At 37.4% G+C, this 23,338-nt stretch overlaps 1 protein-coding gene across 1 annotated transcript in view; it reads left to right on the forward strand.

Annotated features, from left to right (window-relative positions):
- The window catches only part of LOC140153503 (WD repeat-containing protein 64-like), a 62,106-nt gene that overhangs the window by 17,410 nt on the left and 21,358 nt on the right, over nucleotides 1–23,338 (forward strand). Inside the window, exons 6-16 of the mRNA XM_072176271.1 lie at nucleotides 9,026–9,136; nucleotides 10,062–10,276; nucleotides 11,258–11,300; nucleotides 12,884–12,981; nucleotides 14,772–14,991; nucleotides 15,695–15,821; nucleotides 16,448–16,596; nucleotides 18,528–18,651; nucleotides 19,463–19,638; nucleotides 21,027–21,215; nucleotides 22,154–22,278. Of these exons, the coding sequence (XP_072032372.1) occupies nucleotides 9,026–9,136; nucleotides 10,062–10,276; nucleotides 11,258–11,300; nucleotides 12,884–12,981; nucleotides 14,772–14,991; nucleotides 15,695–15,821; nucleotides 16,448–16,596; nucleotides 18,528–18,651; nucleotides 19,463–19,638; nucleotides 21,027–21,215; nucleotides 22,154–22,278 (1,577 nt within the window). The remainder of the gene's footprint in view (nucleotides 1–9,025; nucleotides 9,137–10,061; nucleotides 10,277–11,257; nucleotides 11,301–12,883; nucleotides 12,982–14,771; nucleotides 14,992–15,694; nucleotides 15,822–16,447; nucleotides 16,597–18,527; nucleotides 18,652–19,462; nucleotides 19,639–21,026; nucleotides 21,216–22,153; nucleotides 22,279–23,338) is intronic.

Below are 23,338 nucleotides of genomic sequence, written 5' to 3' on the forward strand. Positions count from 1 at the left end.
TGTGTTTATGTCAACATTAAGAGAAAGCAGGAGACTAGTGAGGTTATGAAGTCCGTCAAGAGCTGGAAGACTCATAGCACTCAAAAAAGAAAGATGTGTCAAAGGAACCACTTTCGTACATTTATGATTTGCATTCACATGGTTAGAATTTTCTTCATACAATGAGCAAAATTTGAGTTGGGGACAGGAATTCTGAACTGAGATGTGAAGAGAGTGTAGATTGTCTAACCCAATGCAAAGGTTCTTAATGATATCACAATCATATATATTAAATACTGACAGGTCATGTAAAGATACAAGGTTAACTAGAGGCATGCCTGTTTTACTGTTATTGATCTGATCATGAAATGATATAGTCAAAGATGACAAGTTTTCCAACCCTGCAAGCGATGTCATGATAAAACACGACTCATTTTGCCAACTTAGTTGAAGCGTCTGCAACGAGACAAGATTTTTAAATGGGAAACCTGGTAATGGATCCAAAAAGTTTCCATATAAATCCAACTGGCTAAGTCTGCTTAGTGTACTCAAGGCATTGTCGCTTATAAAATAGATCCTGTTGTTAGCCAAGTTCAAAGTTAATAGTTGATCAAGTCCAGCAAATGTACCATCATGCAGTGCTAAAATATGGTTGTAAGAAAGCTTCAAATGCTGCAACTTGTGAAGAGTATTGAATGAATAGGCTTGTATATTTGAAATCAAATTGAAGCTCAAATCCAAATTTAATAATTCACGAAGGCTGGTAAACGTACCATCATCCAAGAATGATAGGCTGTTTGCAGAAATCGCCAAATGTTGTAACTTTTGAAACCCATGAAATGCATCATGAGATACTAAACTGAGTTGATTAGAACTTAGATCAAGTGCTTTTATTAAAGCAACATGCTGTAGTGGTGGAATACAGACTAGTTCTCTGTCGCTGCAATCAATATTAGTACGATTCCAAGTTTTACATAAAATATTTCCTTGTGAATAACACGATTTTGCCTGCGTTGATTGTTGATCAGTTAGCAAAAACCAGAAGGAATACAGCACCCAAGAAAAGAGAATCATATTATTAGTAGTATGCTGCATTAGTGTAGAAGCCATGATGAAAATATTGACATGAAAAATGCCTTGACATGTACTGTATAGTTGCATATACATACTAATTGCTATCCCTAATTGTGTTGCATGGTTTAGCAGCTTGGCTGGATACATCAAGACTGAAGATAATTTCAGTTTCATTTCCTCATACACCAACATAAAAGTAAAGAAAAATTGGTTTGGGTGGGGTATCCCCAATTTCACCCAATTTGCAAATTGGGCCTAACAAAAATAATGGTTTGTTTCCTTTAACCTGACCAACTGTGCAAACGTGCCGACTGTACAAATGTTATCAACTTTTTGAATAAAAAGGGGTTTTTTTTGTAAAAGGTGAAACCTTTTGTTTTCTTGAGTGTAATAAAACCATTTTCAAAGTATACACATTAAGGTTACGCTAAATTTCTATGGTTCTCATCCTAATCTGGGCTGTACGTAGCCACCTAAACCAATTTTTTCTCCAGAAAATAAACATCGTGAGACCTAAAAATCATAGGTCATCTCGAAGCTAACATTCTAAGCATTATTATTAATTATTATTTATTAATCTAGCTCATACACAAATGTACTTTGTCAGTGTTTCAATTTTGTTCACGTCACATGAGCATGAAGATTTTTGTGACAGAGGCCATAAGTTAGTGATGCATGACCCCGATTTTGCTTTTAATTTGGCTACAGATAATAAACAGTTCAACAAAATAATGTCGCTATTCAGCCTGTATAAAGGTTGCGTTGATTTAATTTTATAAGCTTAAGCAATGACAAAATTTGCATGGAATCTGGTACCACTTGTTGTCATTTTTTGCAACAATAATCTCGTTTTTGTGTATGATATTATCGCCAGAATTCTTAGCTACATTATTTCTATGATACCTTACCATAACATATGTGGTATGCTAGTGTTACCAGGATTCACCAAAAATGAAATATCCGGGCGTTTAGGCACACTCCCCTGTCATTTTGTGAAGGTTTTCAATTATCGCGTTACGGCCAATCCATTAAATACATGACGACAAAATCGCTCTTTTATCAATATCTTTCATTCTATTGATGTCAAAATGGACATGACGATTAATGAATAGCGTTACATTCTAAATACTAACTTACTTCTTTCCAATTTTGTCCAAAGATGCCAACATTTCTAAATATTTATCCTCGGGACACTTGATTTGAATTCACATTCAGTTCAGCGTGTGTTGATTTCCGAAGAGAGGTCACAAGGTCACTCACGTTGTTCCTGTGAGGGCGGCCCTGTGGCAACTTCGGCCTTATTTCAATTTGACCCGCTATGTCAAACAACTGTGTCCAATTTTCTTTGCCATTTTCTTCCTCTCCCGCACTCTCCTTCAGTCCCTCTTGCTTTCCCCTCTATTTCTCTCTCTCTCTCTCTTTCTCTCAGAAAATATATAATTAATCCATAGGGCCTACAATATGAAATCTAATAGGGCTAAATAGTATACCGTAAAAAAAAAAAATTAAAAAAAATTAAAAATAGGCCTAAAACCAATCTTTAAAAAAAAAAAATGTTAAGGGCTGGCATTTTCTTGGGGGGGGTCCAAATATCTGAGGGGGGTTAGTAAATTTTTGGAAAAATAGGGGGTCATAAAATTTTTAATGACCAAATGTAGAGAATCTGAGTCACAAGATGACTACAGATAGTGTGTTTATTTCATTTAAAAGGACCGATTTCAATACAATTTTAGCCTGTTAAGGGTAATATGTATCGGTGGTGGCCGGGAAGGGGGGGCGCAATTTTATTGGCGCTGACTTTTAGTAAATTTGAGACCCCCCTTCCAAAGAAAACTTCACAGCCCCCTAAATAGGCCTACATAAAAGGAATGCACGAGAAAAAAAAAACATGAAAACTAGGCCTAATAGGCCTATATACCTAATGGGTTGTGAAATAGGCCTCAATATGGAGAAAAATTTAATGGCCTTTGTGCATTGCAAAAATACCCCCGCATGGCAAAAAAAACATGAAATTTTTAGTAGGCCGAGAGGGCAGTGGCGGATTCAGGAATAGCGCGACCATCGGGAGGGTGTCTGAGGCCCGGGGCTGAGGGGGATGTGAGCCTCGAAAACGGGGGGGTAGGCTACCAGTGCAGGGCCTCAAATTGCAAAACCTGTGTCTTGATGACCTACTATCAAAATGATTTTGCTGGAACAAAGTCGCACAAAGGGAGCAAAAGTTTTAATGATATTAAAAATGGACCAAAATACTCGGGCGCTTATTATACTGGCTTGTCAATCCCAGCCCAACAATTAAGGGGGTGTTGAAAAAAATGAGACCCCTCAACTTTTTGGATTGTTACAAAATTCAGAGATGCACAGACTGACCCCAAAAATTCTGAACTTGCAAATCGTGAGCGGCGAAGCGAGTGTAACTCTCGCCCAGCACGGCCGGGGGTTCGGGGGCCCGCTCAAGGGCCCTAAGCCAGATGGTTTCTGCACATTTCGCACCACAGGAAAGGACATTTCAGAGGTTATTAAAAAGAACATTTCAAAGCTCCTGGCTTGTTCTACACTTTTAATAACAAGTGCTTCCTTCTTCCAGAAAACATGCTTTAAAGGTTCGAGTTTCCTATACTTTTATGCACAAGAGACACTCTTAAAAAAAAAAGTTTTTGGTTTTATTACATGACCAATATGGCTGATGTTGAAGCAGAAAAATAAGGCAATAATTAAACATTGTGCTTGGTATCCACTGCCTCCCCACCCAACCCCAGCAACCGGCACCCCACCCTGGGCCTTCACGTTCAGTGTGCTTTTAGTTAAAATTTCAAGACGACAAACATTTTAGCAGATTTAGCACCCCAAAAGAGACCATTTTTGACATAAAAACCTGAGTGTTTTAGACTTTTTTGAAGAAAAAAAAATGATTCCTTCAAGGTGGTTTTAAATGTTCAGTTTCCTATACTTTTGTACATGAGAGACATTCTTCAAAGTTTTTTTGATCTAATATAATATTAAACATGGCCTACATGACTGAAATTGATAGTATAGGCTTATAATGCATAATATAAAAACAATGATTCATCAAATTGTTCCCCCGGTCGGGATGTGGGAGGGGCCCACATGGGGTACTAATGCATGAAGAATACATTGTATGATATATAAGAGTAATTTGTAAAATTCGGTATGTTAAACATACAGAGTGTCGCTACAAATTGGGACTTGAATAGTAGGCCTATATCCCAAGGGAAATACATACACACACTCACTCACCCCCACCCAACCTCCCCCACCCCACAGCTAAAAGGTCCACATCAAACCTTTGACCTAAGTTTGCTTCCATTTAGACTTAAACATGACTTGATCTTAGAATATACATGGTATACATAGGCCTATACGGCATCAGTCCATGCAGCATCATCTCAAACGTCATCGTTCATTAATACACATTGCATACTTATTACTAGGGTAATATTCATTGAGGAAAAAGAGATGAGTTTTTTTATTTTTTACCCGACAGCAATCAGTGGCATGCTGGTCCGATAATTATATAATGGACTAAAATTCATCAATTTTTGGCATGAAAAGGTGTTCTCAATAATATAAAACTTTGATTTGGCCACAATGCATGTTAAATGAGTACCATTATCTAGCCGAGTCATCCAGTCAGGGTTCTAAGGAATTTTCATTTTAAAATTCGAGATTTTCTCAGATCCGGAAATTTGATATATATATATTGCGCAATATAAAAACAATAATTCATCAAATTTTGACCCCTCATCCTCTTCGGTATGTGGGAGGGGGCCCACACGGGGAGGGGGGTACTAATGTACATGCAGAATCCCCCCCCGCCCGCCAAAAATTGCTTCCCCCCCCCCTTATATCTCGGCCCGCCAAAAAATCGTTGCCCCCCCCCCCCCGCACATGCCAAATTTTTGGGATCTCAATTTACAAACTTTAAATGGTCTTTATACATGTTGCGAAAGTGCAGCGTGAAGGAAAATTTGCATATTTAAGCTTTTCCGCACGGTTTTCCTAAGCATTTTTAGAGTGTTTTATTTAAAAGGCGTCCCAAGAATGTGTGCCAAAATCACTCGCCCCTCCTCTCGGCCGGCCAAAATTGCTTCCCAACGCCTTTCGCTCGCTAAAAATTTCTTGCCCCCCTAATTTTACCCTCCCCAGGGCTCATAATTATTGCATGCACAGCCTTTAGATGTCCCCATTTCCTCTGCTAAAACAAACAAAATAAACATGAAACGCCCACCCCAACGAACTAACCAAACAGAGCCCTACAAACAAATACATCTTGAAAGCATAAGCCTGTCGGGCCGTGCGTGCTATATAAAACATGAATGTAATAGGCCTACCGAAACGATTCTGTCAATCAAACTCCAGCACAGCCCGTTATTGGCCAGGATTTTAGTGTGAGGGATAGATAGGCCGAAAAAGACAAATTTTATCCCAATTTGTAAATTTTTATCTCATTTTTAGTCATTTTAAGGCCCGGTTTTAAGGACTCTTTGCTGTTCCCATGTATTCCTGAAAATTATCTGTGGGGATGTTCCCCACCGACTCCCCTGGGTGCCCCACTCCCACCCAATCAATCACAGGCCTCAAAAAATATTGACCGGGCGGTCGGGGTTTTTCTGGCTACATTACAACAGGGCAGTGTCTTTTAGGTCGAAAAGTGCGTCTTGGGTCGAGCTTGCAACTGGTGATCAGTTTAATTGCATGAGGCTGACATCTTTATAGTATGTTTTATAGAGATAATTGTGTTGTGCATGACAGATGACAAGCTATTGCCTGTCAATCAAATTTGTTACCAAGCATCGGTAAACAAATTTAACAATAGGAGATGACTGAAGGTGACAAAATAAGCTAAAATGGTCATTTTACACTTTTTTTTAATTTTTTTTTATTTCACATGATTGGTATGCATGTTTTCTTACGTGTAAGATGATAATATATTTTTTGAGCTGACAAAGCCATGACAGATTTTGTATAACCTTAAAACTTATAGTTTCTACTTATTTCCTTATGTGATAATATGTATACATACATGTACCAGAAAAACATTCATGCCGCTTTTATTTTTCCACAAATTATGATTTTTTTTTAAACTTCTTGGTGGACTTAGACAGCACAAGCATATAGATTGGGATGCTAGACTGGTTCAATGCTGAGAACCAAGAAGGCTAAAGATTACCAAAGTATATGTGTGATACAAAAATTTTCCAAAAAATAAGATATTTTCCCTCATCATGTTACAGGAAGCAAAACATTATTTTTGTCGTCTATTATGACGTAGCCCACTAACACTTACATTTGGGGAAGTTGATGGATAATATAGTCATAATGTGCTATTCCATTTAAAGTCCACACTAAAGTCCAAATATCTTCCACAGAGGGAATATGTTTTTTCAAATGTAATTATAGTCAGGGTTAATCATTTTGAAACCTTGGCTTTACCTATATCTTCTACAACTGGAGTGAGTATTTCAGATGGAATTGACCAAATTGTCCATTCTATTCGAAACTTAAGATTTTAGCTTCCACAGGGGTAGTGTACTAGTGTAGATATTAAATGGAATAGCCCAATATAACTACATTATAAGAACTACGTTTTATGTTGGCTTTAAAGCAATAATAAGTGATTTGTATAAGGAATAGATTCCTATTTAAATGTTAATTTTCACTGATAGCTACTGATCATAGTGTTATCCTTTAATTTCGAGACAAACAAAGTGAGGTAAAATGAAGAAATTGCTATTTCATTCCAGCGCCTACATTGCGTGTATTAGCTCGCCGATCGTATATAATGACAGCGTTCAAGCTTTGACTTACGTTTGGCGAACACGAGTGTGAAAAAAATATGTAGGGGTGAAAACAATAAAAATTCTTGATTGTTTATATGTTTCCGAGGGTAAAGTATCATCTAGTTTCAGATTTGGGCACTTAAAACTCCCTATCTTTTATAGTTTTCAAGAAAAATTCAATTTTATGTCCGATTTTGGCCAAAAATAGCCATTTTGGGGTGACAAAAAAATTGACTTGTAAATTCCTTTAAGTGTATGAACATGAACACTATTAAATAGTGCTAATTGTGTAACAAGGGTACAATTATGATATTAAAAGCATTGAATGGAATCCACAATCCACATATTTCTTTATTTTCGTAGCAGCAGTAGAAACTCGAGCGTTCGGGTGACAATTGAATACCTGAGTGGAAGAAGGGCCCAACTCCAATTTTTTACAAAAATGAGTTAGACCCAGCATTTTATTGCCAGCAGACTGATCTTCCTTGTGTGTGAAAGATGAGCCAAAATCCACTCTCTAAATAGTCTTTCACGTACACTTAATCATGGTTTTCATGGAAGAAAGGCCCAACTCCATGGAGTTGGGCCCTTCTTCCACAAATATACAATGTAGGGTTAAAGAGGAATTTTGTTCATCCATGAAATCTGCTTTTCACTACAATAAATTTTCTTGCTAACATATTACATGAGTTCTACTTGTGCAATTAATGGTGATTACGTAATTTCTGTAGGTATTTATAACACAGAACTGGCACTTGCAGTATATTAGTGGAAGAAGGGCCCAACTCCAACCTGTATTAAGACCTGTACCGCTGCCATGGAAACATCAAATATAATTACAAATGTATGTACTATTGTATGTTCATGTATTAAAGGTCCCTGAAGATGAAAACGTTCTGTCTATAAAACTTTTCCAAATATTAAGTTTTTCTTAATATCTCAAAAACAGTTTTGATGGAGTTGGGCCCTTCTTCCACTCAGGTATTCAATTGATTTGGAAAAAAGTACGATATTCAGTATTCACCTCATTTTCTATTTGAAAAGGCCATATCTCCACAATGGTATGAGCTATAGGGATGCTTAAAGTGTCTTTTTGCTCAGTATTTCAATAGCTAAATGGTAATATAACAAATAAGTAAGCTAGATTTACAGAAAAGAAAATAACTTGCAATATGCTTCCCCCACCCCTAAGAATTTTGAGGGCGTGAAAAAAATAATGGATTCTCTAACTGGGAGGTTTAAGGCTAAACAAACACAAACTTGCTCCTACCAATTTTGAAGGACTTGAGCAAATTTTCACTCAAATTTGTGGATTTCGGGCAGAAATATGCCTGTACAGTGCTATGGGGAAAATTTTCAAGTTGATAATTATGCATTTTTTATTCAGATTCAGTTTCTACACAAAATTTCACCCTAGAAAATCAGTTGTATGTCGTGACGTCCGACATATATCGCCATTATGAGACCCAAGGATGGGTGGTACTTTCATTAATATGATACTCAACTATCAGGACTGGGCAATATCTGATCCTATAAATATCCAACTTATTTGAACATAAATTTAATTCTCATGCAACATTTAATAGTCTGCTCTAAATGTTGTCAGTATGTCTGCTTTTACACCTGCAAGTTCCTGTTTTCCATAGTTGTATTCATTATATCCAGACTCATTGATATATGACAACTTCTTACTAGTTTGATATCTATTTAGTTGTAACACATTGTTCTTTTGAGCACTCACAGATGTTTGTCATCAATAATTATGTTTGCGCATATTTTTGGAATCTGACTTTATCTTGAAAACTGGTCAATCAATAACATTTCTTGAAAACCAGTTGATCAAATAACTCTATGAAACAAGTAATAAAGAACAGATCAATACAAGTTTAACATATTTTATATTGTAATTTGACGTCTCAAGCAATGTACCATACAAATGTATTTGTTTGAATATAGTCCCATATTGAAGTAAAGTCCCAACCCCAATTTTTCGAAAAGTTCTAGAAGTTGTAATTTTGTTTATAGCATAGTTCCGTACCCCCCCCTCCAATTTTGGAGATTTTTCACCTAAAAAAGGGTGGGACTATTGGATGAATATGGTATATGTACAGTCAGTATTAAACATCATTATTATTTCTTTCTACCTGTTTGTTTGTTTGTCTGTCTGTCTGTAGGACTCATCATGGACCACAGGTGTGGATTATCTCCCATCTTTGAGGAGAATAATCGCTACAACAGAAAGAAGTATATGTATATGGGACCACAGGGCAAAAGGGAAGAATCAGGTAAAATAGGACTCAAAAACTTTCATTAATGCTCTGCGTGCTAGCCATAGACTTCAAAATAAAAAGTCATAGTTTTTAGATATTTTCTCAAAATATCAAGAGCTATCTTAAGAACCACTGAACCAATACTAGGCTTGGTTGTACTCATTTTAATGCATTTTTCATGCTAATCTCAAATATGGTCATGAAAATTTACAATTCTGAAATTTTTGAAATTTGATTTTTTTTTTCAAACTTGTCGTCTGCAGTTGACACCAGCGAGGAGAGAGTTAATTATATGGCAGTTTTATGGAAATTAAGGTTCATGTTCACTTTAGTTCAAGAATATTTAGTTACTTCTGATAGTGTGCTTAGAGTTTTGTTTCAGATGATAAGTAGCCAATTTCATATCTGCATGAGTTCCTGTAAAATGCCATAAAACACTGAAGTTTGGTCAAATTTTACAGGCAACTTGTGAAAACTGAAATTTGATTAAATTTGACACACACAACTTGGGAAATGTTAGCCCTTGCTGAAATAGTACAGTTTAGTTTTCACAATGGCCGCAAAGTTTACACCATCTTCTCGCTGTGTTTAGACAAATGTGATCCATCACATCAAAAACCAACCATTTGTCTTCAGAATCAGAAATGAAAATGAAGATTAAAAAACTAGGATAAACTGCTATTTTTAGGCTTTAAAATGACACCTTACTTGTTGAAATCAGATACAGAAATATTGTTTTATGAGGCAAAACAAGCTCAAGTTTCTATTTATTTTCTTTATTCTTTCACATTTTCTTTCATTGTTATCTACCGACAAGTGGTCGGTTTTGATGTGATGGATCACAAATACATAAAAACATTACAAAGAACCAACATTTGACTTTTGTTCTTCACAATTACTTTTAAAAATATTTTCTTTTGAATTATGATTCTTTTTACAGAGTAGTATGTTTTGCATCAAGCCTACAGACAACTCAGTACAATGCATGACATACGTACCATATGCCTCCAATCTGCATGAAGATTGTGTGATATTTGGGGATGACCAAGGTTACATCAATCTCCTGACTCTAGCAGCCAATGATCTGAACACCAAACATGCTAAGTTTGATAAGAAAACTGGTAGTATGGTGATGGAACCAGCTATATTAACAAAGTAAGATGATGTGTGTGGGTGAACTGCAGTGGCAGGGCCACAGGGGGCAAGGGGGGAATTCCTCCAGTCAGAACTCTTGCCCCCCCCCCCCAGTTTCCCTCCAGTAAAAACCCAAAATTACACAAATGTCCACTTTTTGCAGCAATTTTAAGAAAAATTGGTTGTTTTTGCCCACCTTTTCCCTTTCTGGTGTCACCACTGGTGCACTGGCTGATTTGACATGGGGGTGGGCATTACAAATGGGTGATGGGGATGTACGGCCACAGTGACTTCCTTGTTCAATTACCTCTCACCCAGCGACCCCCAAGTTGTTTATAACCTGCTTTGTAGAAAGCCTTACAAACCTTGTGTAAACTTACCATGTTTTATAGTAAATTTGGGCTATTCAGTTGTAATGCATACTACCCCATTGGAAGACATGACCTTAATCTCCCGCATAGTGGGTGTGGATTTCAAATGGAGTCAACCATTAAGGTAACCCCATTTGAAATTCACACTCCCTTTGTGGAAGATTAAGGTTATATCTTCCATAGGGGGTGTATGGATTTCAACTGGAATACCCCTATCTTTTTCAAAACCAAATAAGATCATCCATTTTTTGAATCTTAATTTTACTAAAATTATCTAATCGTAGGAAAATTCTAGAAAAAGATGACGTATATTCATTAATTTCAGGAAAATTATCTTCATTTTGTTTTTTAAACAACAGTCACAAGACTTGCTTTACATTGGTTCGCCTCAAGTTTGGTAGTGACTTAGGTGCATATTCGCTGGATGCAGTATTGAGTCATGCAGACGCACAAGCACACGCACAAGGGCGGTTTGTCGGCACGTTTGCAGCGCAGTTGACATCACTACCGAACTTGAAGTAAACCAAGGAATATTAATTTTGCATAGCTTGGCTTGCAACCTGCATCCACAAATCTACTTTAGCCACTGGCACAATTACTTCACATGACATATCTTTTTTTTTCTTTTCAGTCCAATTGCAAAGAGAAAACTCCATGATGGATGGGTTTTAAAGGTAGGATATTAATTCCTTTCTTAACCCCCTGAGCACTACCTGCCGATCTAACATTGCCTCTGATTGATCAGTTACATGATGCCTTCATTTTAATCACCAATCAGAATGGAGCTTTGCAAGTAATTCACCCCAATGTTTTTGCGTGGTGAAATTATTCTAACAATGTTGCTGATTGGTCCAATTGATAATAAAAACTTCTTTTTGGCCAATCGGCAGGTAGTTCTCATGGGGTTAATATTAACAATGTTGGTTATGAGCCTGGCTTAGCCAAGGGGAGACAAAAAAAGTAGACATACCCTTCATACCATTTGCCCTTTGCTCAGATCCGCCATCTTGCCACCAAAACAAGGTTCTCTCTGCAAACGCATGCGCAAAATGTGCATTTTTGTTCCTCGCACTTTCCTAGCAACGCACCAGAAGGCTTTCGCACCGCATACGCGGTAATTAAAGCATGTGTTTGATAGGTGTATGCACACACAGCACGCACTTTGCGGGTAGAACCTCGTTTTGAGATGACCTTGCGATCAGCGAATACTAAGTTGTAATGAAATATTTTCACATGTATAAGACAGCACATTCTCTTGCATGCTTGTCATAAAATCTGCCAATGGGCTATTCCAGTTGAAATCCACACACCCCCTGTAGAAGTCATGACCTTAATCTTCCACACAGGGGATGTAGATTACAAATGGAATCACTCATTCAGGTAACTCCATTGGAAATTCGCACTCCCTGTGTGAGATATGAATGTCATGTTTTCCATAGGGGTGTGGATTTTTAAAACAGGAATAGCCCAACCTACCAAGCATACAAAGCAGGTGAAACGTCTCACCGCTCTAGATATTGAATATAATTCTTTTGTTATACCAATAATCAATGCCTACTATGTGCGTAGACACTGCAACAGGTGATTTGTCATCCTGCCAACTACATTTATTTTCCTGTTTTATTAAAATTCCTTGTATTACTTGAAAACAGAAGATATTAATAGATACAGATGTTTATCGACTCAGAGGCCACCCATAACAAAATAAAATTTTGTAATGCCTTAATACAAGATTAATAACTAATATTTTGGTATTCTTCATATCTTCAAACTAATTTTCTACATAACAAGTTTTGTCTGGGAACCAATATAGGAAAATAAGTTGATATACTACAAAGTGGGCTCAGGCACCAGCACCTGTTGGTTGTACTAGTCAGGTACTCTTACTTGTCAAAACACCAGACTAGTATACCAAAGGTCCTGATACGGAGCATATCCTAGATATGTCAGTGGATGGTTAGTTATTTTGCATCAGACCAGGATTGGATTGGTGGAGGGTTTCAAAACATTATATTTATAAAAGGCTGAAAAGAGAGCAAGGTACACCAACTTGATGTGGGCAAAGAAGTAAAACACACAATGGTATGCAGAGGGGACAACATACACCAAATGTAGGCACAGAAGTAGGTAAAATTTGATAGCCAAATATAACCAATTCCTTTGACAATCAGAAGTGGAAGAATTGGAGAGATATTTTTAGGTATAACCATGTTTTAGCTGTCTGTTTTCTCTTAATCTTGTTTCTATCATTTTACAGGTGAAATATTTGCCTGACCTGAGATGTTTTGCTTCCTGTTCATCAAGCAGTACTAATTCATTTGTGTTAGAGTCAGTAGATAGAATATTGGACAATCTGTAAGTATATATATCTGAAATTTATGAAAATTCCATTTGACTTGTACCAGGTTAGAATTTTCAAATGAAGACGGAACCTATCTGCCCAGTTCAACTTGTGTAATCAAGCTAAACATACTTTAGTTCTTTGTATTTGTGTAATCAAGCATGTAGGGTCAATTATAGTGAAATATTTGAACAAAAATGAGCCTATAGAACATTTGCCCATATCTTAAAATGTGTAGGATGGTAACAACATCATTATATTTTTTTGCAGTACACATATGTGAATAATGTGATGCGATCAAGCAAAATCAGTCGGAACTCGGAAATATTGATTTTGAGATATAGCCAAACAAAGGAAATATTTCTTTTTGTCTCCTGTTGTTTGGAAAGTCTTTAATTGCTCATATCATTGGAACTGATTGTTCAATTTCAATGGGGTTTTCTGAAAAATGCAGCTTTGTAAATGCTTTTTACAATCCTATAAGAAACTGAGAATTTAATATTTCTGAGTTCGAACTGATTTTGCAGATCGCATCACATATATTCAAAAATAGCAGAGCAGAGTTGCAGCCTTGAATGTAGAAACTGCTGTTGTTGTAGATAATCTGATGTTTTTGGTAACCCCTTCATTTTAGCCATTAGGCAAATGAAAATTATTGTTTGGTTGTCCTCAACTGACTGACCCTAATTTTTATTTTAAAGATTTTTTAAAGCTTTTACTTGCCATTGTAATTGCCACATTATAAATCAAAAACTAAATTTTCAGGGCACATATAATATTAAATAATTCATGCGAGTATGTAGTTTATACCCTAATTTTGGGGTGATGTTCTTGGAAGAAGACGAACCAGCACAAGACACTCAGACCTAAATATACAATAAGTGACACTTATAAATATTCCTCAACAACACTTTTCATAGCTATACACTAGTCCTGCCTCCTGCCTTACATCACCCCAGGTGGACCGCTGCAACGGTGTGGCACTTGCTAGTGTAACAAGCTGATTTTGTTCGTTTGTTAGTTAGACTGCAACAAGGTGATTTTTCCAATTTTGTCATCTTCCAAGAGAGAACTACACGAGGAGTGCTCATCTTAAGAAGGGTGAAATTAGACTCTGAGGATGACCGCGTTGGTGATCTACCAATGAACTACCCCTCCAACTGATAGTAAGACTAGGTTCCTGTGACCAGTCATTGTCCGTAATGACATTGCACATCCCAGTTCCAGCAGTGCAAGCTCTGCTCAGCTGACTCTAGCTCAAGGGTCTGCTGGGTAATATAGGGGCATTGACTTAGCACGTTAGTTTACGCCACTCATACCAGCTGTTCCTAGCCTGAAAGTAGGATGGAGTGCCCAATCTCTAATGATGGTTTAATTAAATCTATCTCTGAGGGAAGCGGGATGGTTGGGCGCCCTTAAAACCGGTTTAACCCACCAGAGTCTGGTCCTAAGTCCAGAGACCTCAGAGAATTGATTGATGCCTACCCAAGACAACGAGATATGCAGTTCAAGAAATACTTCCCAATACACCTTCAAAGAGGCATTATAATAAAGTGCTCATCTGTATAAGGGTGAAATAAGTCTCCGAAGGTGACTGCGCTGGTGCTCTACCAATGAATTACTTCTCTCTTTGAAAACCTGTTTCCGACTGACCCTGCTTTATACAGGGTAGTTGAGGACAACCAAACAATTAATTTTTTTGGCCTTAGCCATTTAAAAACACAGTCTCTTCTGGAATATGGGCAAAAGATCAATGGATAGTATAAACTTCTAAAAAGTACCGGTTTTCATTTGTCTGTTCTAGCCCTGTGAAAACATTGAACATCTCAAAAGGCATCAACTGTTTTGCATTTTGCATCCGAGCCAACGTGATTGCTACTGGAGGAAACGACAAAGTGATACGAATTTGGCACCCTCATATATTCTCACGACCTACCGGCAAGTTGATTGGTCATCTGTTTACAATAATAGACATCGCTGTCAATGAGAAAGATCAGCATGTGATCAGCTTATCAACAGCTAGGGTAAGTTTGGTTTTTAGATTTTGATGAAGAAATTGTAAAAAAGCAAATTAAAATCATTGTCATAGTTCTGAGAAAGATTTTCTGATGTAGCCTGTGAGTGTATATTGTATCAGATGTTTTCAAGTGATGAAACCGAGTGAGTCTGGCATACTCAGTTTGAAAGCAGTATGATTTTTGTCTCACCAAAGGTAGGAGACTATGTAATCACTTTTCCACATGGATGACTGTATGTCTGGATGGATGTAGTTTTGGTTAAAGTTTGATTAGGACCTAAATGCTCTCAAGTGACAAATCGATTGCAATAAAACTTTGTTAGTAAACAGGTTACCTACTGTTACATTTTCTATCCCTCCAATCTTATTTTGTATTTTATCAAGTTCCCAATATGCGACATTATCAGATCAGGTCAATTATTTGTTTTATTCATCTTAATACTAATCACGGCGTGTCCTTCCGTCCGCGCGCTATCGCGTTTGTGCGGTTTGCGTTTGCGCGGTGTACTATCGTGTGCAGTAGCGTCTTGATCATTGAGAGACGCAATTTTCATAGTAGTTTAAAAGGTCAGGGCATGTATATGGGTAACGGGTGTTGGGTAATTAGAAATAGGCCTATCACGAGAACCGCCCGACCCGAGAACTGTGAAATCTAGTAATGTATATTTTGAAGTTTAAAAATTCAATCAAATGGTATCTTCCATTCACAGGTGTTCAGAGTCTGGGATATCCACACCCTGACAAGTCTACAAGTATTTACGGATAATGAAGAAAGACCGGGCGAGAAGAGAATACATTGCATGGTGTTTGATGAAAAACACGAACGATTAGTCACAGGTAATTCAAATGCAAAGTTGCTAGATGATGCTTGGACCTACATGTGCCTGAATGTGCCTTTGGTATAATAAACTTTTGCAGTAAAAAAGTGTGGCCCATTGGCTCCTGTCACTTGTTGCAACATCAGATGGTTATTTAAAATATAAATGACCATCTGATGTTGCAGCAACGTCAACTTTTATTTTCCATAATGACATAAAGTTGATAAACTATGAACTAAACATCAAGTGGACACAAATTTATGGAGGAAAAGTCTGGGCCAGAATATAGCCTTTCCCTGAAACAATTTTAAATAAACATCAAAATTCATTGAAGACATAACAAAGTCACAAGTCGGTCGTTATAACACATAAAATTACATAAAGAGTGTTTATCTCATCAGTAAGCTGTCAGTTTTGTTTTGTACTATCTTTTTTCCCACTTTAAAATACTGCTTTCTGTTGAAAACTGTTCATTCTTTCTTAAGCTGTTCATTCTCTCTTATTAAATATATTCAGTTTCCTCTTGTAGCGAGCAATCGTTCCCCATTGTGTTTATTTGTTCTTGTGCAGGATGCGTATCCCCATTACCTACTTTACTTACGGTTAATTTATAGTAACTTACACACTAATCCTTTTCTTTTGTAGGTTCCAGTGTATTAGATCTATGGCCACTGACAAGGACAGTACAGGATACCATGCAAGTACCACATACTCATGACAGACCTCTAACACAAGTAGTATACAACCAAGAACTCAATCAAGTTATTACTGTGTGTTCAGAGTCTGTAATTAAGGTATGTCATTTTATTTTTTACTGAAAATATATTTAGTTGGCATTTCAGATATGCCTTCAATAACCATATACATCACAAATGAGACAAAGTTCCTAGTGCAATGGGAGAGCGAGTTGGCGCAGCGGTTGTTCCGTCGCCCTGCACCACTTGGGTCCCAGGTTCAAGCCCCGGCCGTGCCCAAGGACTGTTTGTGCACTTGGTTTATTCCGATTCCATACTCACTCTCTTAGGTTTTCTCCAGGATCTTTCAAACATCAGTGATTAGTTGTTTGGTTATCAAAAACTTCCTCACCCAATGGAATTTGGGGAGTTGCACATATAATTGGTGGATGTTACAATCTAAGTACGGATAGTTTTGTGCCAGGTTCGGCTGCAACTGGCCTAGTTGATACGATCTGATTGCGATGATTAACCATGGCAGCGAAATTACAGCACTTTGAATCCCCCAAGATTTGGAAAAATTGCTATATAAATTTTTTTTAAATTTTTTTAATATTTTATACCATAGAATTACATCTACAAGCATGCACATATAATACCTCTAAATGAAGAGTTTTTTGGATGAAAGAGATGAAAGCCAGACGCCCTCCACAAAACATTATTTGGAGTTTAAGTACTATATTACTAATACAAGCAGCTGTACAAACATGTATTATTGTAAGACCAATCTCATTTCAAGGCATATAATTATGCTTATAGATGGAATATATGGTATGCATGTAGCTGCATTTACAGAGATACCATTCTTAGCTTAGAAAATTTGTTGGAAAAAAAGAGTCTTGATACAAAGAAATTTTAAAAGCGTCTTTAACTGCAACCAAAGTGCAGAGACAGATGCCGGTTACTGCCAAAGCCTCATATAGTTGATACACACAGTTGGCACTCAGATCATGTGACCTTGCTGTAAAAGTTCCCAGATCTAATATGGTCAGCCACAAGAGATAATTTCTCCCCTGTTCTCTCTCTCTCTGTCGGTAAATGTAGTGCCATTGCTCAACTTGTAGTTTCCAACCAGGTATGCAGAGCTTGAAGCTGGTGGTAAATTACTGTCTTGGTGCCAACACGTCACCAGTATATGTACCTAGAAACATATGATAGCTGTTAAAGCCATATTATAACATTTGCTGAGGAGGACGCCCTCACTGAATTTTTTTAATTAATTTTTTTACACGATTAAATTGTACTTTATTAAACCAATATATCCTGCAAAAATCAAGACTCTAGGTGCTGTAGTTTTGTCAAAATCCGAGATTTTGAATAAAACGCCGGATTCGGCGCTTTATTATTATTACGATGGAATTATTAGTCGAACGCATACACGATGTTCATAACACACAGTACGTGACGGCGTGCGGGACGGAGATATACACAACAAAAGGTCGTACTATAACATGACCGAAGGAGTGGTGCGTATTGGCGACATGTGCGCTGGTAGTAAATTCCAATTTTCTTTGCTTTGCCGTAGTTGTTCGCTCAAAAATAAAAGGGATATATCTGACAGTAAAAGCTAACATTTTATGGCAAAGAAATGCTAATCTATTTTGTTTGAAAATGTTATAATATGGCTTTAATGCCTTGACTAGCATTGACACCAAGATTTAAAAAATGCCCAAAGATTGAATTCTTCATACATGCATTTCTTTGTGTTTTTAAACTTAAAAGTATATTGAACTGGACTATTCCAGTTAAAATCCATACGCCAGTATGTAAGACATGACCTTAATCTTCCACACAGGAAGTGTGAATTTCAAATGGGGTTACCTGAATAGGGGATTCCATTTGAAATCAATATTCCCTGTGTGGGAGATTATAAGGTCTTCCATGGGGGAGTATGGATTTCAACTGGAATAACCCAGTACGTGGACGAGCTACAAGTCTTTGTTACATTTAGTGAATCAAACGTACTTCTGTCTTCTTTTTAAATACACTAGGTATGGGAGCTAGAGTCAGGCAAGCAAGTGTACCATATCACAGAGTCTCATGGAGCAAATGTAGAAGTCACAGCTATATGTGTAGACAGGACTGGCTATAGGCTGATGTCAGGGGCTTTAGATGGTAAGTTTGCAACAGTCTGTATTAAGTCGGAATTGTTTTGTTAGTTTGCAAACCTGGTTTGATTTCCCGATCTAAGCAGCCTGTAGCATTGATTTCTTTTTGACAGGGGTAGGGAAGGGAGAATTTCTTGGAATAATAGTGAATCCAGCATCTTTTGGCAACAGAATAAGTTTATGGTATAAATATGTACAAAACACATGAAAAATGGTGAATTATGGTGCAAAAGTGGGATAAATTTGCACCAAGAGCACACAAATTTGCACTTTTTAGGCTACAATGGTCATCAGGTATGGGGTTAATTTGGTCAGAACTCACATAGGCTAATACTGGAACTTACTTTTTGCAACTAATGCAACTGACCCGTTGGACTGGTCATGTTATAGACGGCTAGGTATCATCCCGATGGCCCGGTCCCCGGGCCCGGTCCCATGCATGAGATAAGTTTAAGTGGAGTCCCCCTTTCTTGTTTAGTGATGGTTGCTCAATGCATGACCAGTCAAACGGGTCAGTTGCCTGATGAAGTCTGGTGGTTCCAGACGTAACATAGCAATAGTTGCAAAAAGTAAGTTCCAGTATTAGATTTAATTCCAAAACTCTGTTTCAAACTACTGGATGACTAAGAACATTCACTCATTTATATTTATGACTATTATAAGAATGTTCTTCTTGTCAAAACCAATTTTATTTACTGACCTGACAGTGTCGGCCATCTTGGTCGAAGGCCATCAATGGAGTGATGGTACTTGATCCTTTCTTCTGGTTATATTTATGACATCCAATTCATCTGTAACCTAAACTTCTTCCATTCCAGGTTCCATCAAGGTCTGGGACTTTGGCAGTGGTCAGGAGATCAGGGCGTGGTCACAACCAGATCATCTTAGTGAGAAAGATGAGGATATGACTATAACAGGAATACAATACATAGAATTAGGTGAACACAAGTTTATTGTGGTCACAGGATGGAACAATAGGATCAGATTATTAGAGGTAAGACCATCACCTTGATCTCTCACACAGGGAGTGTGAATTTCAAGTGGAGTTACCTGAATGGGTGGCTCCATTTGAAATCTACATCCCGTATGTGGGAGATTAAGGTCATGACTTCCACAGGGGTGTGTGGATTTCAACAGGGATAGCCCAAATATTTAAAAATGTACCCAAAATCACAAAATTTTAATGATTTTTTTTTTTTAGAAAAAAAAAAGTGTAATAAAAAAACTGCCAAGCTACCTACCTTATTGTTGTGTCAATTTTTGTTTTTAAGCCTAACCGGCCAAACTTTAGTTATCTGAATTTCACTGCAACCTAGAGGTGATATACCATTTTTCACCCTGATGGGGTAGTGATGTCAACATGTTGAGGCAGCTATTTTGTGCATGCATGTATGCTTCGTTTTTAAGTGTGTGTGCGTGCGTAAAACGGGGATACATTTCTGAATTTTTACCGTGTAACTAGGGTTACACATGCAAACGGGGATATCCCCGGTTGACTTTTCATGCTAAAAGTGCTATACAACCCCCTAGAGGGCGCTAAATGCATTATTTAGGCATATGGCCTGCATAAGGGGGGTGATATCCCCTATTGCATAGTACAGAATCCGACCAATCTGATTCCATACTATCTAACTGGGGATACACACGCATGATTTTTTCCAGCAAAGTGGGGATTATCCACGCATGCAATGCAACATAGCATAGCGTATTTGGATAGTCTCGGTTAAATAGTTTACACACACATATCCCCAGTTGGCACGGTTTACAAGTAGGGGTGTGTGTGGGGGGTGTGTGTAGAGTGAACCCAATGAAATATGCACTGACGTCACTGCCACATTAAGGTGAAAAATGGTATAGAGTGCAGGTATCTGGGTACTCAGACACAGGGATGATTCCCCTTCATTTTTTTGAACAAATATGCCACTTGAACATGGAGAGGATAATTATTTGGTACAAGCCACCAACTGCATGGCTTTAGAACCAATTTATTAAAATGTGGACTATAATAGTTGAACATGCATTTACCATAACCATTAAAAACCCAATCATGTGCATCTCTTCTTGTGACCACAAATATACGCAAATGAGTCCCATGGTAGCAGTGGCGGCACAAGGAATTTTTTTCGGGGAAAATTAGGGGGGGAAAGTGAATTTCAGGGGGGAAAATCAATAAAATGTGTGCAAAATTACCGCAAAAAGTGGACATTTTCATAATTTTGGGTTTTTTTTCCGGGGTAACTGGGGGCACCGCCACTGCATGGTAGTGGGTTTGTAAGAGTTTGGAGGGCATGCATTGTCAGTTTAGAGTGGGTGGCACATGTGCACACCCCATTATCAAGCACAAACATATTATAACAAGTATTTTGTTCTATATTCTTCCAGGACTCTGTAGAGAGTGGGGAGCTCATTTTACACAGAGAGTTCTCTGACCTACTAGCCATACCAGCCACACCAATCTCCAGAGGGAGTGGGAGTACTAGTACTAGCGGTAATCACAGTCCATTCAGTAACAGAGATCCACTACCTGATATTGGCAGTAACAATGCACAGATTACTAAACTCAATAGACAGGTAAATAATTGGTGTGACTTTGGATTTGATATTTTTTCACATGTTTGCCATTTGCAAGTTGGCGAAATGTGGCATATTTATAAAGCCACCCTGCCTACTGAAACTAAGAAGAAGAAGAAGAAGAACTGCCCTTTGATCTTTGAAGGGACAAAGTCAAAAGGCTTTTGCCTTCCCGAACTGAAATGAGCTGTGGGGTACCATTGATTTAATAATTGTGGCAATAACTTGATCCGCTCTATTGTTATCATTGTAATATATATTGAGCAAGATATGTAACGCTGAAGAATCTTGCATGTCTAGCACACTTAGTTGTAAAGTTATGATTTTCAAGTTTGCTCTTTGGATTTGCCTGCATTTCAAGTTACAAAATTACTAATTTGGTCGGAGGATTGTGATCGTGATCCTAGCATCCTCTTTTTATGACATTTCTCAGGAGATATCCACGAAAAAAGCTTATTCCCAAAATTTCAGTTGATTCCGATTTTGCGTTTGCGAGTTATGAATGATTAAGTGTATTACACTGCTCCATAGACAATGTGTTGTAAATTCAAATTTCACATTATCTTTGCTAAATGAATTAATCTGCAAGAAATTTTTTGTACATAAACATGTAGCCAGAGGTTTCCAGTGATATAAAAATCTCAACTTTTTTTGAGAAAAGTGGGGGGATGATGCTGTGGATCACGAAATGCCCTTTTAAGAGAAATTAAGTAAAGAAGCATGTTTAAAAAAAAAAAAATTAATAGAAATCGTTCATCTTTGCAAGATTATTGTTGATTATTAACAGTAATCCATCAGCTAAAAGATATGGTCTTCATCTTACTTGGCATAAATCATTTTTGATCATATTTTTAGATACCAAACCAAGTACCCTGCATACCAAAGCTGATTAATGTCTCTCAAGATCATAGATATTTCATTTGTCTTATACTTTTCAGGAGAACATTCTATTATCCCATGAGATGACATGTCTAAGTTATCTCCACCCGATCACCATAGCAACAGGATGTGTGGATGGTAGTCTACTAATATGGGATGTACAAACAGCTAGGATCAAAGAAATGTGAGTACCGGTATACTGGAAGTAATTTGTTTTATTGGTATGTTAGATTACACATGTGTATAATCTTGCTACAGGATTTATGCTAAATATTGAGCGGACAGATCGTGTCTCAAACACTGCCATATATGACATGACCAACACTGAGCCTCTTTTTATCAACTGTGTAATAAATCTCCTGCTGAGATTTTAAGGGCACATGCTTTGTCTGCCAGAGGAAGAGCCCGCTAGAAGGTACTCTCTATATGTGGTCCACGATCTGGTCCACAAAGGCCAAAGGAGGCAATTTTGAAAATTGAGTTACTATAATTACCTTATACAAACAATTAGGCTATCATATGCAGAAAACACCAAAGGCAGGCATACTTGGTTCTAAAGTTTTGTGATATCTATTTTCATATGTATTGGTTTTTTTACTTCATATTTTTGCCTTATCGCAATTTCAAATTTGCCGCCTTTAGCCTCTATGGACCAGATCGTGTCGCATATACCACCTCGTGGCAAGAGGAGACCTGGATGCCCATGCACCTCCTATTTAACCTATATCTAGAGTCCGAAGTTTACCGTTTTCTAAAATCCATTTTCCGTGTTGTAAAATTTGTAAATCCGTGTCATGAATAAATCTTAAAATGTATAAACAATGATATTAATGTCACAATAAAATGTTCAATATCACGATTAATATGCTCTGATTGGAATATTCTCACGATAATAGGCCGACTATTACGATGTTTGGAGGGATATAGGGGGTTCATGCCTTGGTAATATACCTTTATTTCGGTATTATTATACAGTATTTTTATCATAAAAATTGACATACACAAATCTTGTTTTGAACATTTATTTCTCTTATCTTTTAACAATTTTTGTCACATCATACAAAAATGTCATTTTCCGTGTTGTACCTCCGATTCCGTGATTTTCTTCTGTTTTCCGTAAAACGGAAAACTTCGGACTCTACCTATCCAACATGTACTTGGGTACGATGGAGGCATGATACAAATGGAACAGACAGGCACACTTGCCAAAAATGGCTGTGCATGGATAAATCTTGCGCGCCTGC

This window comes from Amphiura filiformis, chromosome 5, assembly GCF_039555335.1.
Source record: "Amphiura filiformis chromosome 5, Afil_fr2py, whole genome shotgun sequence".
Classification (NCBI taxonomy): Eukaryota; Metazoa; Echinodermata; class Ophiuroidea; order Amphilepidida; family Amphiuridae; genus Amphiura; species Amphiura filiformis.